The sequence below is a fragment of the Paramormyrops kingsleyae genome, chromosome 2 (genome assembly GCF_048594095.1).
Source record: "Paramormyrops kingsleyae isolate MSU_618 chromosome 2, PKINGS_0.4, whole genome shotgun sequence".
NCBI lineage: Eukaryota > Metazoa > Chordata > Actinopteri > Osteoglossiformes > Mormyridae > Paramormyrops > Paramormyrops kingsleyae.
The window spans coordinates 17,238,314-17,254,430 of NC_132798.1; the positions used below are offsets into that span (position 1 = coordinate 17,238,314).

Below are 16,117 nucleotides of genomic sequence, written 5' to 3' on the forward strand. Positions count from 1 at the left end.
AATTTACTGATGTCATGCCTCAACCGGCCAGCAGATGCCGCCAAAAAACATGCTAATCCAGGATTCTGCACAACCCAGGATCAGCTATAGGGACTTGGGGGGGTCATTTCCCATTCCCAGGCGGTCTCCCATCCAAGTACTAACCAGGCCCGACCCTGCTTAGCTTCCGAGATCGGACGAGATCGGGCGTGTTCAGAGTGGTATGGCCGTAAGCGAAAGACGCTGCCAAAAACAGTCCTTTCGTACCTCACGCAGCTACACACCGGTTAGTCGCATTGGATCCTCCTACTGGCTTTTTATCTGACTGACACTGCAGCCCCACCATCCAATCGGCAGCACCCCGACCTAGACCAGACATTCACCAAACTCCTCAGCCGGCAGCCTATAACAACTATTCCATTCTTTCCTCATCCGCACACCTCCTTCTCTTTATTCCTTTTCACCACCGCACCGATTAATCGCCGCACGCGCCTGCCAGCAAACTTCACTACTTTGCCTACTGCAGCCAGAACAATTTTCTACATACAAACATTGACGGCCATTCTCCCTAAAAACACAGCCGGCGGCTTCTCCGGGCAGCAAAGAAGTTTCCAGCCCTGATCCATCTCTGATGCCCACTAACCTAAACATTAAGCTGGCATGGAAAGGTATGAATTATCACAGACAACCTGGCGTTTTAAATATAGCCTTTAGCCAGTTTTGTAGAGAGAGAAGAGCAGCCCATGTCATGCCAATAATATCGAGCCGTCTGTGAAGAAGTGGTTTATATAGGGAAAAGAAAGCGGTGAGTTGAACAGGAATGACGTCAGTACTTAGACCGAAAACTGTGTGTAAAATGCTGCCTTTTTATTAGAAAGAAAAAAAAAATGTAAAATGAAAGGGGAATGATAGGTTTAAATTTCTCGCGAAATGGAGCGCCCACTGGATAAAGTCAAAGTGAGAAAAGCTTACAGCACCTGGTATTCCCAGGCGGTCTCCCATCCAAGTACTAACCAGGCCCGACCCTGCTTAGCTTCCGAGATCGGACGAGATCGGGCGTGTTCAGAGTGGTATGGCCGTAAGCGAAAGACGCTGCCAAAAACAGTCCTTTCGTACCTCACGCAGCTACACACCGGTTAGTCGCATTGGATCCTCCTACTGGCTTTTTATCTGACTGACACTGCAGCCCCACCATCCAATCGGCAGCACCCCGACCTAGACCAGACATTCACCAAACTCCTCAGCCGGCAGCCTATAACAACTATTCCATTCTTTCCTCATCCGCACACCTCCTTCTCTTTATTCCTTTTCACCACCGCACCGATTAATCGCCGCACGCGCCTGCCAGCAAACTTCACTACTTTGCCTACTGCAGCCAGAACAATTTTCTACATACAAACATTGACGGCCATTCTCCCTAAAAGCACAGCCGGCGGCTTCTCCGGGCAGCAAAGAAGTTTCCAGCCCTGATCCATCTCTGATGCCCACTAACCTAAACATTAAGCTGGCATGGAAAGGTATGAATTATCACAGACAACCTGGTGTTTTAAATATAGCCTTTAGCCAGTTTTGTAGAGAGAGAAGAGCAGCCCATGTCATGCCAATAATATCGAGCCGTCTGTGAAGAAGTGGTTTATATAGGGAAAAGAAAGCGGTGTTGAACAGGAATGACGTCAGTACTTAGACCGAAAACTGTGTGTAAAATGCTGCCTTTTTATTAGAAAGAAAAAAAAAATGTAAAATGAAAGGGGAATGATAGGTTTAAATTTCTCGCGAAATGGAGCGCCCACTGGATAAAGTCAAAGTGAGAAAAGCTTACAGCACCTGGTATTCCCAGGCGGTCTCCCATCCAAGTACTAACCAGGCCCGACCCTGCTTAGCTTCCGAGATCGGACGAAATCGGGCGTGTTCAGAGTGGTATGGCCGTAAGCGGAAGAAGCTGCCAAAAACAGTCCTTTCGTACCTCACGCAGCTACACACCGGTTAGTCGCATTGGATCCTCCTACTGGCTTTTTATCTGACTGACACTGCAGCCCCACCATCCAATCGGCAGCACCCCGACCTAGACCAGACATTCACCAAACTCCTCAGCCGGCAGCCTATAACAACTATTCCATTCTTTCCTCATCCGCACACCTCCTTCTCTTTACTCCTTTTCACCACCGCACCGATTAATCGCCGCACGCGCCTGCCAGCAAACTTCACTACTTTGCCTACTGCAGCCAGAACAATTTTCTACATACAAACATTGACGGCCATTCTCCCTAAAAACACAGCCGGCGGCTTCTCCGGGCAGCAAAGAAGTTTCCAGCCCTGATCCATCTCTGATGCCCACTAACCTAAACATTAAGCTGGCATGGAAAGGTATGAATTATCACAGACAACCTGGTGTTTTAAATATAGCCTTTAGCCAGTTTTGTAGAGAGAGAAGAGCAGCCCATGTAATGCCAATAATATCGAGCCGTCTGTGAAGAAGTGGTTTATATAGGGAAAAGAAAGCGGTGAGTTGAACAGGAATGACGTCAGTACTTAGAGCGAAAACTGTGTGTGAAAAGCTGCCTTTTTATTAAAAAGAAAAACAAATTTAAAATGAAAGGGGAAAGATAGGTTTAAATTTAAGGCCGATTATTGCACGAGTGTAAAATGTATGACAGTAAAAATCAGAAGGGCAAGTTAAATTTAATGTTATGTACAATAAATTGTGACGTATGTATAAGAATTACATAGTATCATTAGTTATATATATATATATATATATATATATATATATATATATATATAATTTAGTAACACAATGTAACAAATAAACAGTTTTAAAACAATTCATTTCACGATTATCCACGTCATTTTTAGTCGAAGGAACTCTAATTGATTCGCTGAAAACCATAATTTTCACCTCCAGTGTGAAGACGGCGAAACGAATCAGAACACCGTTGTGGGTCTGCATCTCATTCAGCCAATGAAACAGTGCAGCATTGCGGGGAGAGTAGCGCTCCGCCGGCCCCAACAGTAATGACACACATACGGGACGAATTAACTCCGATGGCCGGGAGCGGCGCAGCGTTTCAGCATGTACATCGCTTCAAATAAGCTGGGACGCCCGCCTCGTTTCCTTACGGAAGGGATTTAAGGAGAAGCTCCGGAGTCCTTTTTAAATTGGCAAATTTATTCCTTTTTATTTTTTACAAAGCTATGGCAGATATTGACAAGCTTAACGTAGACAGTATAATTCAGCGTCTTTTGGAAGGTAAGGAAGAGTTGTCAAATGTCACCTACCCACTAATTAGGTTGATTGTCTTACCGGTCACCACTTGTGTGTATACGCGCGCACACACACACACACACACACACACACACACACACACACACAAACACACACACGTATGGGACCTTTGAGTATCTGTTAATTTTATAGGAAGTTTCTACCTGACATATTTCCAACGTAAATTTAGCCTTTCGCTTCATACTGCTGATCGATTCGGATTAATGGAATGTCATCATGCAGTTGAGAGAACCTGCCAATTTCGGCATTGATGTTTTAATTTAACATGACTAACCGTCAATACACCGGGCTGATTGTAACAGACTGGCAGTATTTGTTATAATGTTTGTGATATAAGTGTTTTGCCTGTGGTGATAATGTATAATCGATCTGCATGTGGTATGTCAGAGTTATTTATGATCGATTAGGCATAAGTAAAGTTTTTTCACTAATGGTTCCTTTGAGGGTGTTTGTCATCCTTTATTGCTGCCTAAGTGGAATATTTTATTGCAAAGACAAAGTAACCCGGCGTTTGTTCTGCTCCTTACGCCCGTTCGCATTTTTAGCTGTGTTCACATCTCTTCTTGACGCCCGGAGCTTCACGTCATCATTCAAACGTAAAAGTAGAGTTTTAAAAGTACATACTTCTTAAAAAAAAAAAACTGGGCAGCGACCCAGTTTTTATTTTGAATGTCCCAGATTCTGTCCCTATTTTATCAGTGCAATTTATGTGACTACACGCACAATTATGTACCATTATTTTCCTCAAAGCCCACGTGTAATTTGTAATGCCAGTGACCAACAGTAACTAGTAATTAATGAAGGCAGAGCGTTTGCCTTTACGGGGCGACTTAAATATTTTAGGCTGTGTGGATTTATCCTGCACATGAACGTAATACATCCATTGCAGTTAACAATGTCCAGCGAGATATTTGGATTTTCAAGCGGTGTGTAACATTTAAGAAATACGTAATATATAATACTAAGTAAAGCTTGGCCGTGTTGCCAACTTACTTCAGTAAAAATATTCACCACATTAAGTAACTAGATGCCACTTAAATCGATTTATGTGTTGCGTGAAATCTGTAATATACAGTATTGTTAACGTGTTATGCTAAGGTGCAGCTTAAGGGCAAGTAGTGGAATGCTGAGGTTCCAGTGTGACCAGAAGCAAATGCAGGATAGTACTGGAGCAGAAGCTAGGCCTGTACAATACTATACAAAACATTTTAAGAACCGGAGGTATTCACGGCAAAACACCATGAAAACTAGGTTCCTACTATAGCCATGACCATAACCCTGGAACAGGGAAAGTTGATGAAGCAGATCTGTGGTCAGATGTGTTAGCTGTGGTTTTTCTGGATAAGATGGATCTTGGGGCATTTCTTGAAAGCTGCTGGAACTCAGGGCTTAATAAATTATCTGGTTATTAAGTGTTACACTAAAATGCACGACATACATTTGTAACATGCTGTTCTGTCCAGTTGTGAATGGCAAGATGTTCACAGCTGTACGTGCACTGTCAGCCAGGTGTGTCAGTCATTAAACTTGCTGTGTTTCACAATTATATTATTTTAGGTAAGCTGGATGTGGGCAAGTCGGAGCTCCTAATCCAAGGTCCAAGGATACAGAACCCTTTTCTTACTGTTGGTTTTTAATTAATTTGAAGGTACTTTTACAGTCAGTGTTAAACATCAAATTCTACTTGAGGATTTGGTATCACACTTCAGACTTTTTGATGAATTGTCAAATTTGTGTGAATTGAGGAATGCCAGTTAGTGTAAAAATGGGCTGAAGTGCTGCCGGTTGTATTTGTCCTAATAAAATACTTTTAGATTCCTATTAAAGTTTCAACATTATCTTCTGGAATTAATTTTAACAAGTTTGTTTTGAAAGATAAGAATGAAAAACTATTAATTTAAGCTGAGTGCCTTATTGTAAAGGAGGGTAATGAATGTATATGTGTACAGTTTTAGAATGGTCTTTATCTTTATGCTATTGCATGTATTCTTCAACGATACAACTAAATCTAAATTTAAAATGCACCTTTAATGCCTTCAGATTGACCTTATTTTAATTTTATATTGAATGGAGCCCAGATGTATGCCAGCATCTTAGGCAAGTTATTAAAGAGCTCAGCATTTTGAAAACTCAACACACCTTCTGGTCTTAAAGTTCCTTGCTTTAAATGAAAGTTATATACACCAAAGAGCCAAAACATTGTGACCTCCCCCCATGTAATTAGAATAACGTTGAATTTATTGTACAAACAGCGTCTGTCAAGGTCTGGGATATGTTAGACAAATGTTTCCCAACTCAGCTTCCTGTTAGCTCCCAGCCCACCTGTACCAGGTATTTGGTGTTCCTGATTGGCTGGTAGCAGGGAGGGAGCAAAAATGTGGACTGTCCGGAGTTCCCTGAGGACTAATTTGGGAAACACTGTGTTAGACAGTAAGCCAGCATTTGCTGCTCATAATTGACATGTTGAATGCAGAAGGAGTGGGCAGGAGTGAAGACTCAAGTGACTTTAATAAGGGCCAAGTGGTTAAGGCCAGATGACTGTGTGAGAATATCTCCAAAACTGCAAGCCTCATGGGGAGCTCACGGTCAGGCATGGGGAGTACCTGCTGAGAGGGGTCTGAGGAGGGAAAATCCAAGATACACCGACAGCGTGCTGGGCAGCTAAGATGATGCAAGGTGTTAATGAAGGCTGGCCTGTCTGGCACAAACAGGCTACTGTGATTAAGACTACAGAAATCTCTATTGATGGTGAAAGGAGTAATGTATCATCACACACAGTGACACTTCAGTAAGAAGTCTCTAGTGAAAATGGATCTTGGTAGAATAATCACTTAATTTTTATTCTATTTATTTTTTTTCAGTTTGGAATTTTATTTATGCTAAACTAATATGATGATATTCAACCATGTTGTATTTATATTTTTATATGTTTTTGCTATTCCTTTGTTTGGCATACCATAACTATGATGGTCTCGGTAATTATAGAGTTATAGACGTTAAAGTTTAATATAACCAAGAACTACAAATGAGCTGTGTTTTCTACTATGCTACCCAGAATGTGGTAGGTGACACAATGAGCAGAGAGTGATACATCACTCAATGTCAAAGGGAAATGACACTTTTCAGGTGAGGTTTTTTTTATATGTCATGGAGGGAAGAATGACGGTTTCATAGTCTGTGACTGAAGGAATATGATGCTGATGTAGAGAAGACTTAAATGCAAAGGCAGCTAACAAGTATATTTTAAGTGTATTCAAAACTACCGCTTGTCATTTAATTCTGTAATGCAGACTGACTAAAATATCCTGGAGTCTTTGGCAGTTTTGCAAAATATTTGGTTAGTAAATGAATGAGTGAGTGGATGCTGGCTGTGTCACTGCTTCCTGCCTCATTCGTCAAGGGACGGCGCCAAAGCTTTCATCAGCTGCACATCGGAGGTCAGCTTTTTATGCTTAGAATTAGGCCAGCGTGGCTTATAAATAGAGAATACAAAACTTTAACTTGTCTTCATCATCAGCCTCCTTTTTCAGTATGATAGGAGCACAAAAGCCACCAGACGGAACGTTAATGCGGACAGTAATGGAGTGGATGTTCAGGAAGTGTATTTGTAATCACAATGATTTCATGCATGTCTCTCAAGTTTATTCACAAATAAACTTAAATTTGGGTTTCTAAGGCAGGGTTTCCCAAACCCCCGGTCCATGGCCCATCTTCAGCCGGCAGATCGTCCCATATTGAAGAATTAAATATTGTGATCCATGAAAACATTCAGTTCAGCTTGATTTCACAACAGAGGGGTGCAATACGTTTGTACATCATTTACGGAATAATTAAAAAAATTATTATTTGTACTAATTTTGCCTCGCCCCACCCAAAGTTTATCATGGGATTATTTTACCAGTCCATGCAAATGTAGTAGAATATCAAACCAACCGTGGACATTGGAAGGTTGAAAACCTGTCTATAGTGGATGGGCTGCTGATGTGGCTAGCGGCGGAAGCTGCCTCAGGAATTTTGGCCATATGAATGATATGTCATTGCAAAGATTGTGGGTGACCAATCTTTTATTGACTTTCTAAGTGAAAGGTTCAAAGCCTGGCAAGAGTGTGCAGCTCCAGGAGAGTGAGGTGCGAGGCCTGTGCCTGAAATCCCGAGAGATCTTCCTCAGTCAACCTATCCTGCTGGAGCTGGAGGCTCCTCTTAAGATATGTGGTAGGGATTCTGTCATCTCTTTCTTATGCTGTTTATATATGTGTGTGTGTGTGTGTGTGTGTGTGTGTGTGTGTGTGTGTATATACTGTGTATGTATGTATATACTGTGTATGTATGTATGTATATATGTGTATATATGTATATATATATATATTAGGGCTGTCAAACGATAAAATTTTTTATCAGATTAATCACAGGGTTGTTGTGGATTAATTTAGATTAATCACGATTAAATACCATTAATTTTTAATCTATATTAATCACAATTCATTTTGCATGAGCAAACAGACTCAAGAAAAACAGGTAATATATATGCACTTAACATATTTATTGAACATCTTGAACAGGAGTCGGATGCATTCCATCTGCCACAGAAGTGCAATACCATGGACCCATATCAAAAAGCAAGATATTTTGCTTAGCCGGACAACTTGTCGTATTTAAGGTACCTCAGTTTAAATGGTCTTTATCTTCGTTCACTTACAATTAGCCCGAACTAATAATCCGACTAATCATGAAATCCAATTCTAGCCCGGTTAATTGCCATTGTTAGCAATATCAATTGATAACACATTACGCGCCATGCTTTATGTATAAAACACGTCCACAGATAAGTTGGACGGTATAGTGTGTGCGACCGATTTAATGAGCCACAAATGAGAAGTAGTGCTTAAACAGTATAAAACTACAACTTTCCCTTCTGTTGATAAAAGGCGCAGCCATCTCAGATTCTGAACTCGGGATCCTCTGTGCTGCTCCGAGATATTTCTCGGATGTCCGAGAAACGGGAGCGCGCATGTTGTTACTTCCGGCTTCAAAACTCCGGAATACGACTCGGAATACGAGTTCCCAGGGCAAATGTATGGATATATATATATATATATATATATATATATTAGGGCTGTCAAAATTAACAGGTTAACGCGGATTAATCCATCATCATGATTAATCTGATTAAAATTTTTAACACAATTAACCCATCTGCAGCGCAGAATGGCTCAAAATCCCTGAAATGTGTCTGTCAACCCATTTCGGCCAGTTTTGGTGCGTTCCATTTGCCCTCGGAACTCGTATTCCGAGTCGGATTCCGGAGTTTTGAAGCCGGAAGTGACAGCATACGTTCCTGTTTCTCAACAGAAGGGAAAGTTGTAGTTTTATACTGTTTAAGCACTACTTCTCATTTGTGGCTCATTAAATCGGTCGCACACGCTATACCGTCCAACTTATCTGTGGATGTGTTGCTACGGAGTTTTATATGTAAAGGCCCGCGCATAATGTATTATCAACTGATATTGCTAACAATGGCGATTAACCGGGCTAGAATTGGACTTCATGATTAGTTGGATTATTTGTCGGACTTACGGTAGTTCGTGCTAATTATAAGTGAACAAAAATAAAGTCCATTTAAACTGAGGTACACACACACATAAAGCTACAAATCCAGACCAAGTTTTGTGTCTAACAACCAGTTGAGCATAAAGAGTCACAGTCAAAGAAGTAATAATAATAATAGAGTTATTTTTAAAGAGTACTCATCTGGTTGGTTGAAACAAAATCCTGGTCTGGATTTGTAGCTTCTGGACTTGAAATACCCAACACTGCAGATATTATATAATATAATATATATATATATATATATATACCAACAATGACAACCTTAACCCCTACCCAGCTCTAGCCTTAACCATAGGTAACCAAACGAAATGCAAGACTTTTGGCACTTTTAATTTTTTGATTGAAGTCACAGTCTTTTAGGAAACTGAGTTTCCCCTCGTGGGGACCAAAAACATGGTCCCTATAATGTTAAAATAACAGGTTTTTATCACATTGTGGGGACATTTGGTTGGACCCACACACACAAACACACACACATTGTTTTGTGTTAATGTTCAGTACCGATTTGACTGCATTCTCTGTAGGTGACATCCATGGCCAGTACTATGACCTCCTAAGGCTGTTTGAGTATAGCGGATATCCGCCAGAGGGCAGCTACCTGTTCCTGGGTGACTATGTTGACCGGGGAAAGCAGTCACTGGAGACCATCTGCCTGCTGTTGGCTTATAAGATTAAATACCCTGAGAACTTCTTCCTGCTACGGGGAAATCACGAATGTGCCTCCATCAACAGGATATACGGTTTCTACGATGAGTGTCAGTTTGCCGACGCCCTGCCAACCACCACGATTCCCACATATTTTACCTTGAGTTAGGAGATCTATTCGTGAGCTATTTTCATGGTGCATGGATTCCTGTTTTTTAGGTAGGAGGCGGCATAGTGTCAAGCTGTGGAAGACATTCACCGACTGCTTCAACTGCCTCCCCATCGCTGCCATTGTGGATGAGAAGATCTTCTGCTGTCATGGAGGTGAGATATCAGTGCAAGCTTTGGAGTCAAGCTGGTACTGAACGTTCCAGGTCAATCAGCTCTTTTAGCTTTTCATGAACTCCACATGAACGCGGCATGATGGTTCAGTGGTTAGCACTGTTGCCTCACACCTCTGGGATCTGCGTTTGAGTCTCTGCCAGAGTTCCATGTGTGTGAAGATTGCATGTTCTCCCCATGTCTTTGCATGGTTTCCTCTGGGTATTCCAGTTTCCCCCCACAGTCCAAAGACATACTGAGGCTAAATGGGCTTACCAAATTGCCTATACAGTAGGTGTGAGTGGTGTGTGAGTGTGCCTTGTGATGGGTTTGTGCCCCATCCTGAGTTGTTCCCTGCCTTGTTCCTGTAGGCTCCAGACCCACCAAAACCCTGGACAGGATAAGTGGTTTCAGAAAATGGATGAATGAATCCCACATTATTCCATGGAAGAGCAGTGTTGGGCATTTCAAGAGCAGAAGCTACAAATCCAAACCAAGATTTTGTTGAGTATGATTATAAAGAGTCACAGAGTACTCAACTGGTTGGTAGAAACAGAATCTTGATCTGGATTTGTAGCTACTGGACCCGAAATGTCCAACACTGTGGAAGAGTTTTATAAATGCTCAAAGCAATTGTTGGCCTTCTTTGTTCAACATAACTTTATGACAAAATATTGTGTTCCAGCACATTACAGATCAGTTATACACTTGCCTGATTCTTCATGAATTCTGAAATCTGTTTGACTTCTTCTCAATTATTATTAAAGGGCTTCTTTTTGATGTCTTTGGTATTTCAGGTGTACCATCACTTATTGTAAAAGCATCAGAAAGACTCCTGTAGCTGAACTGTTGCCGGAGGCCTTGAGTCAGTAGTAACTACCCGCACTCCACACTTGCTAGGCCTGTCCCCAGACCTCCAGTCCATGGAGCAGATTCGGCGAATCATGAGACCTACGGATGTTCCTGATCAGGGCCTGCTGTGTGATCTCCTGTGGTCTGACCCAGACAAGGAGGTGCTAGGCTGGGGAGAGAATGACCGCGGTGTCTCCTTCACCTTTGGAGCAGAAGTGGTGGCCAAGTTCCTACACAAACACGACCTGGACCTCATCTGCCGGGCGCATCAGGTGAGGGCATGTGTGCCAGGTGGGCACATGAGGTGAGGGCATGTGTGCCAGGCTAACTACTACAGCGCTCACAGTAGGTCTTGGGATGCTTGCTTAATTCAGTAAAAATATTGCAAATTTAATAACAAAAATCATTACTATTCATTTGTTTACAAAAATATGTGGCACGTTAAAACAACCAGTAGTATTAAGTAAAACATTAATTTCAAGTAGTCATAAATTTAAACCCAAATTATAGTTCTAAAAGAGCAAGTGTTCCAAGACTTTCTGTGAGCGCTGTGTATATTAATATAGTACGTTTTTAATGATTTTGTAGTGATTGAAATGATTGACTAAATAACAAAAGTAAACTCAGAGGAGCCATTACTGGCTCTTCGCTTAGCCAAATGTTTGTTTACATGTGCCATTCACCCAACATGCTACTTTTGCAAAATGCTGGGTAGAATTTTTAAGGTGCCAAGTGAAACTTCCTTTGATTATCCCTTCTCACTGCAGGTTGGTCAAATAATTTAATATGCCCTGTTTTTTTTTTTGCATAATTGCATTACAGTGATCCCCCGCTATATCGCGGTTCAGCTATTGCGCTCCCACTATTTTGTGGATTTTTCCCCGACGCTTCACAGTTCTCTGTGTATCCCGTACCTTGCTTGCGGCCCGATTGTTTTCGTTTTGTTTTAAGCCCTACGATGGCTCCCAAGCATTCAGCATCTTCTAAACCTTCTGGTAGTAGTGAGCCTAAGCACCAGAGGAAGACATTGACCATTCAGGAGAAGGTAAAACTCCTGGATATGCTTCAGGAAGGAAAGCGTTACGCGGATGTTGCTCACCATTATGGCTTGAATGAATGGACGGTATACTACATCAAGAAGGATGAAAAGAATATAAGAACCATATATGTTTTTATTTTTACATATTCCATTACGTATACAGAGAGAGAGATATGTGTGCGTGTGTGTGTGTGTGTGTATGTGTATATATATACACTCACCTAAAGGATTATTAGGAACACCTGTTCAACTTCTCATTAATGCAATTATCTAATCAACCAATCACATGGCAGTTGCTTCAATGCATTTAGGGGTGTGGTCCTGGTCATGACAATCTCCTGAACTCCAAACTGAATGTCAGAATGGGAAAGAAAGGTGATTTAAGCAATTTTGAGCGTGGCATGGTTGTTGGTGCCAGACGGGCCGGTCTGAGTATTTCACAATCTGTTCAGTTACTGGGATTTTCACGCACAACCATTTCTAGGGTTTACAAAGAATGGTGTGCAAAGGGAAAAACATCCAGTATGCGGCAGTCCTGTGGGTAAAAATGCCTTGTTGATGCTAGAGGTCAGAGGAGAATGGGCCGACTGATTCAAGCTGATAGAAGAGCAACTTTGACTGAAATAACCACTCGTTACAACCGAGGAATGCAGCAAAGCATTTGTGAAGCCACAACACGCACAACCTTGAGGCGGATGGGCTACAACAGCAGAAGACCCCACCGGGTACCACTCATCTCCACTACAAATAGGAAAAAGAGGCTACAATTTGCACGAGCTCACCAAAATTGGACAGTTGAAGACTGGAAAAATGTTGCCTGGTCTGATGAGTCTCGATTTCTGTTGAGACATTCAAATGGTAGAGTCAGAATTTGGCGTAAACAGAATGAGAACATGGATCCATCATGCCTTGTTACCACTGTGCAGGCTGGTGGTGGTGGTGTAATGGTGTGGGGGATGTTTTCTTGGCACACTTTATGCCCCTTAGTGCCAATTGGGCATCGTTTAAATGCCACGGCCTACCTGAGCATTGTTTCTGACCATGTCCATCCCTTTATGACCACCATGTACCCATCCTCTGATGGCTATTTCCAGCAGGATAATGCACCATGTCACAAAGCTCGAATCATTTCAAATTGGTTTCTTGAACATGATAATGAGTTCACTGTACTACAATGGCCCCCACAGTCACCAGATCTCAACCCAATAGAGCATCTTTGGGATGTGGTGGAACGGGAGCTTCGTGCCCTGGATGTGCATCCCACAAATCTCCATCAACTGCAAGATGCTATCCTATCAATATGGGCCAACATTTCTAAAGAATGCTTTCAGCACCTTGTTGAATCAATGCCACGTAGAATTAAGGCATTTCTGTTCTTACAACGTATTAGTATGGTGTTCCTAATAATCCTTTATGTGAGTGTATATATATATATATATATATATATATATATATATATATATATATATACACACATTACATATCATTATTATTATTATTATTATGTTACTCATATCTTTAGCCCGACATCCACATGTCATATATGTTGTTTTAATAAGTTTACATGTGTTTAAAGCATGTGGGAGGGGTATTTTAAGGCTTAAACTATATATATTAAAAAAAAGTTTATTTATATGGTGTTTCTATATCGTGGATTTTCACCTATTGCTGATAGGTCTAGAACGCATCTTCCGCGATAGGCGGAGGATCACTGTATAAGTGATTTCTCATATGCTGTATGAATTGCACAAGGAAATCTGCAACATTTCATTCAGCTTCTGTGGTAGTGTTTGAGCCACTTAAAGTTCCGATTTGAGATACCCGTACTTCTCGTGGAGGTGGTGGAAGATGGGTATGAGTTCTTCGCCAAACGGCAGCTGGTGACCCTGTTCTCAGCACCCAACTACTGCGGCGAGTTTGACAACGCCGGCGCGATGATGAGTGTAGATGAGACACTGATGTGCTCCTTCCAGGTAGGAATGCCACTTGCATTTCTTATCTTACCACCTCATGGGAAGACTTCCTGAAATCATATATTAACATTTATAAAACTGTACACACATTCTGTAGATTTTAAAACCAACAGAGAAGAAAAAGCCGAATGCAAGCCGACCCGCTACACCCCCTCGAAGTATGGTGATGAAGCAGCCCAAGAAGTAGGGCAGGGAGTATGGTGATGAAGTATCCTCGGAATCTGGTGATGAAGTATCCTTGGAGTATGTTGATGTGAAATAGCCCAAGAACTAGGGGAGGGAGGAGTGGCGTTTGTGCTGTGCTGTTAATTTATTTGCTTGTTTTATAGTTCAGTGATCACTTGCTTTTTATGCACTTTTTTACTTGCCAGAACTCAAAAACAAGTGAAATACTGTTTTGTTTTTGCCAGATCAAAATGTTGTTGTACTATGCATTCAGGTATCCTATATGGACAAAAGTATTGGGACACCTGACCATTACACCTACTGTACAAGAACATTTATGACATCCCATTCTAAATCCATAGGCATCAATATGGAGTTGGTTCCCCCTTTGCAGCTATAACAGCTGCCACTCTTCTGGGGAGGCTTTCCACAAGATTTTGGAGTATGTCTGTGGGAATTTTTGCCCATTCATCCAGAAGAGCATTTGTGCAGTCAGACACTGATGTTGGACGTGAAGGTCTGGCTCGCAATCTCTGTTCCAGTTCATCCCAAAGGTGTTCGATGGGGTTGAGGTCAGGGCACTATGTGGGCCAGTCAAGTTCTTCCACACCAAACTCACCCAACCATGTCTTTATGGACCTTGCTTTGTACACTGGGATAGTCATGCTGGAACAGCAAAGGGCCTTCCCCAAACTGTTACCACAAAGTTGGAAGCATAGAATTGTCCACAATGTCTTGATATGCTGAAGCATTAAGAGTTCCTTTCACTGGAACTAAGGGGCCTAGCCCAACCTCTGACTTATTGCAAAGCTGGCATGCTATGGCAGCACCACATTTGAATTCACTGAGCTCTTCAGAATGACCCATTCTTTCACAAATGTCTATAAGCCTGACTGCATGGCTAGGTACTTGACTTTATACCCCAGTGGCAATGGGTCTGAAGGAAACCCCTGTATTAAATGATTAAGAGGTCCCAATACTTTTGTCCATATAGTGTGCAATGTCTAGCTTCAGTAACCAGGAACCTGTGTAATTTACTAGAGATCAATTCCAAATTTTTGCAATTCCCCCAAATTCCCCACATTGTGTTGCCACTGTGAGCGAAATACTGCTAATAATCAGTGTGTTTTCTGTCTTCATTTATTTCTTCCTGACCTCTTTGTCCTCCTGTGGCCCAGTTCTGGCGCAGTGTTGCTCTTCAAAACACTGACATGTTTCTGATGATCTTATTTTATCAAAATCTCAATATGGTTCAGAAATGTAGCTTTATTTTTAAACTAAAAAAATGAATATGTGTATTTAGATATTTAGGTGATCCTACCAAAAATTCACGTATGCTGTATTTAGTGATGCCACTTGGCTACAAGTTTAATGTGCCAGTCATAACTATGATTTGACTTTGGATGATATACAGCTGGAGTTTTTATGTGTTGGCTTGTTTATTAAATGCAGCTAAAGCAAACGATATGTAACGGATGCTTTGTAATCTGTGACAAATTAGCTAGTTTGGGCATTCAGAAAGCTAACCACAAACACCATATTGATGCCTATGGATTCAGAATGGGATGTCATAAAAGTTCCTGTGGGTGTAACGGCAAGGTGTCCCAGTACGTTTGTCCATACAGTGTATATCAACTTCCATCAATATATTCACATAAATTATAAAATTCTCACGATAAGACATGGGGATTAATAATTTTTTGAGAACTTGTTGCTGCTCTTTCTGTTTAGAAGCATGAACACTGGATAGTTCTTGCAATGCACTCACTACTTTACAACTCTGTCTACCTATTCCAAATGTGTTACATCACAGCTTGTGGAATAGAACAGGGTTCCCAATAATTTTCCCCTCAGGGCCAAATTTCATCAGCAACACAGTTCCTGGAATGGGGAGGGTGGGGGGTAAAATATGCCAAGCAGGGGCGCCGCCAGGGGGGGAAAGGTTAGAACAATTCTAGGGGCCTAGCACTGACATGGGGCCCTGTTAGGTGCTTTACCTTTTCGCAAAAAGGGGGGGGGGCAAAATTGTAATCTTTCATGGGGCCCAAGATTTCTGGCGGCGCCCCTGATGCCAAGCCTGGGGGGGTGTGCTTACAAGAAATTTGCAGAGCGGGGTGGAACATTCGATTCTCACTGGCCACCTGGTGTAAACGCCCCACATTTGGCTGCAGATAAAACTTGTGTTTATAGTGCCGTGTGTCTGGGTTAAATTGTGTTTCGGCCCAGATGCAAACCGCAGTCCACCTAGTATGA

The 16,117-nt window shown here is 41.8% G+C and overlaps 1 protein-coding gene, 2 non-coding genes and 1 pseudogene across 6 annotated transcripts; 1 reads left to right on the forward strand and 3 right to left on the reverse strand.

Annotated features, from left to right (window-relative positions):
• Window positions 1-100: 100 nt before the first annotated feature.
• Window positions 101-214, reverse strand: LOC140587791 (5S ribosomal RNA; annotated as a pseudogene).
• Window positions 215-944: 730 nt separating this feature from the next.
• On the reverse strand, window positions 945-1,063 carry LOC140587766 (5S ribosomal RNA). Its single transcript, XR_011989411.1, has one exon. It is a non-coding gene; the product is annotated as a 5S ribosomal RNA (ribosomal RNA).
• Window positions 1,064-1,791: 728 nt separating this feature from the next.
• Window positions 1,792-1,910, reverse strand: LOC140587784 (5S ribosomal RNA). Its single transcript, XR_011989429.1, has one exon. It is a non-coding gene; the product is annotated as a 5S ribosomal RNA (ribosomal RNA).
• Window positions 1,911-2,232: 322 nt separating this feature from the next.
• LOC111855133 (serine/threonine-protein phosphatase PP1-gamma catalytic subunit A-like) lies at window positions 2,233-15,476 on the forward strand. 4 transcript variants are annotated; one of them, XM_023833843.2, is made up of 8 exons: window positions 2,280-2,343; window positions 2,882-3,226; window positions 7,343-7,474; window positions 9,394-9,624; window positions 9,734-9,838; window positions 10,736-10,959; window positions 13,565-13,699; window positions 13,797-15,473. In XM_023833843.2, the coding sequence occupies exons 2-8, from the start codon at window positions 3,172-3,174 to the stop codon at window positions 13,884-13,886; spliced, it is 972 nt and encodes a 323-aa protein (XP_023689611.1). In that variant the 5' UTR covers window positions 2,280-2,343; window positions 2,882-3,171; the 3' UTR covers window positions 13,887-15,473. The 4 variants fall into 4 exon arrangements, with proteins under 4 accessions (XP_072563017.1, XP_023689611.1, XP_023689612.1 ...); XM_023833844.2 differs by lacking the exon at window positions 2,280-2,343 and having other exon boundaries at window positions 2,870-3,226; window positions 13,797-13,931; window positions 15,043-15,476; XM_072706916.1 differs by lacking the exon at window positions 2,882-3,226 and having other exon boundaries at window positions 2,233-2,343; window positions 13,797-15,474.
• Window positions 15,477-16,117: the final 641 nt, after the last annotated feature.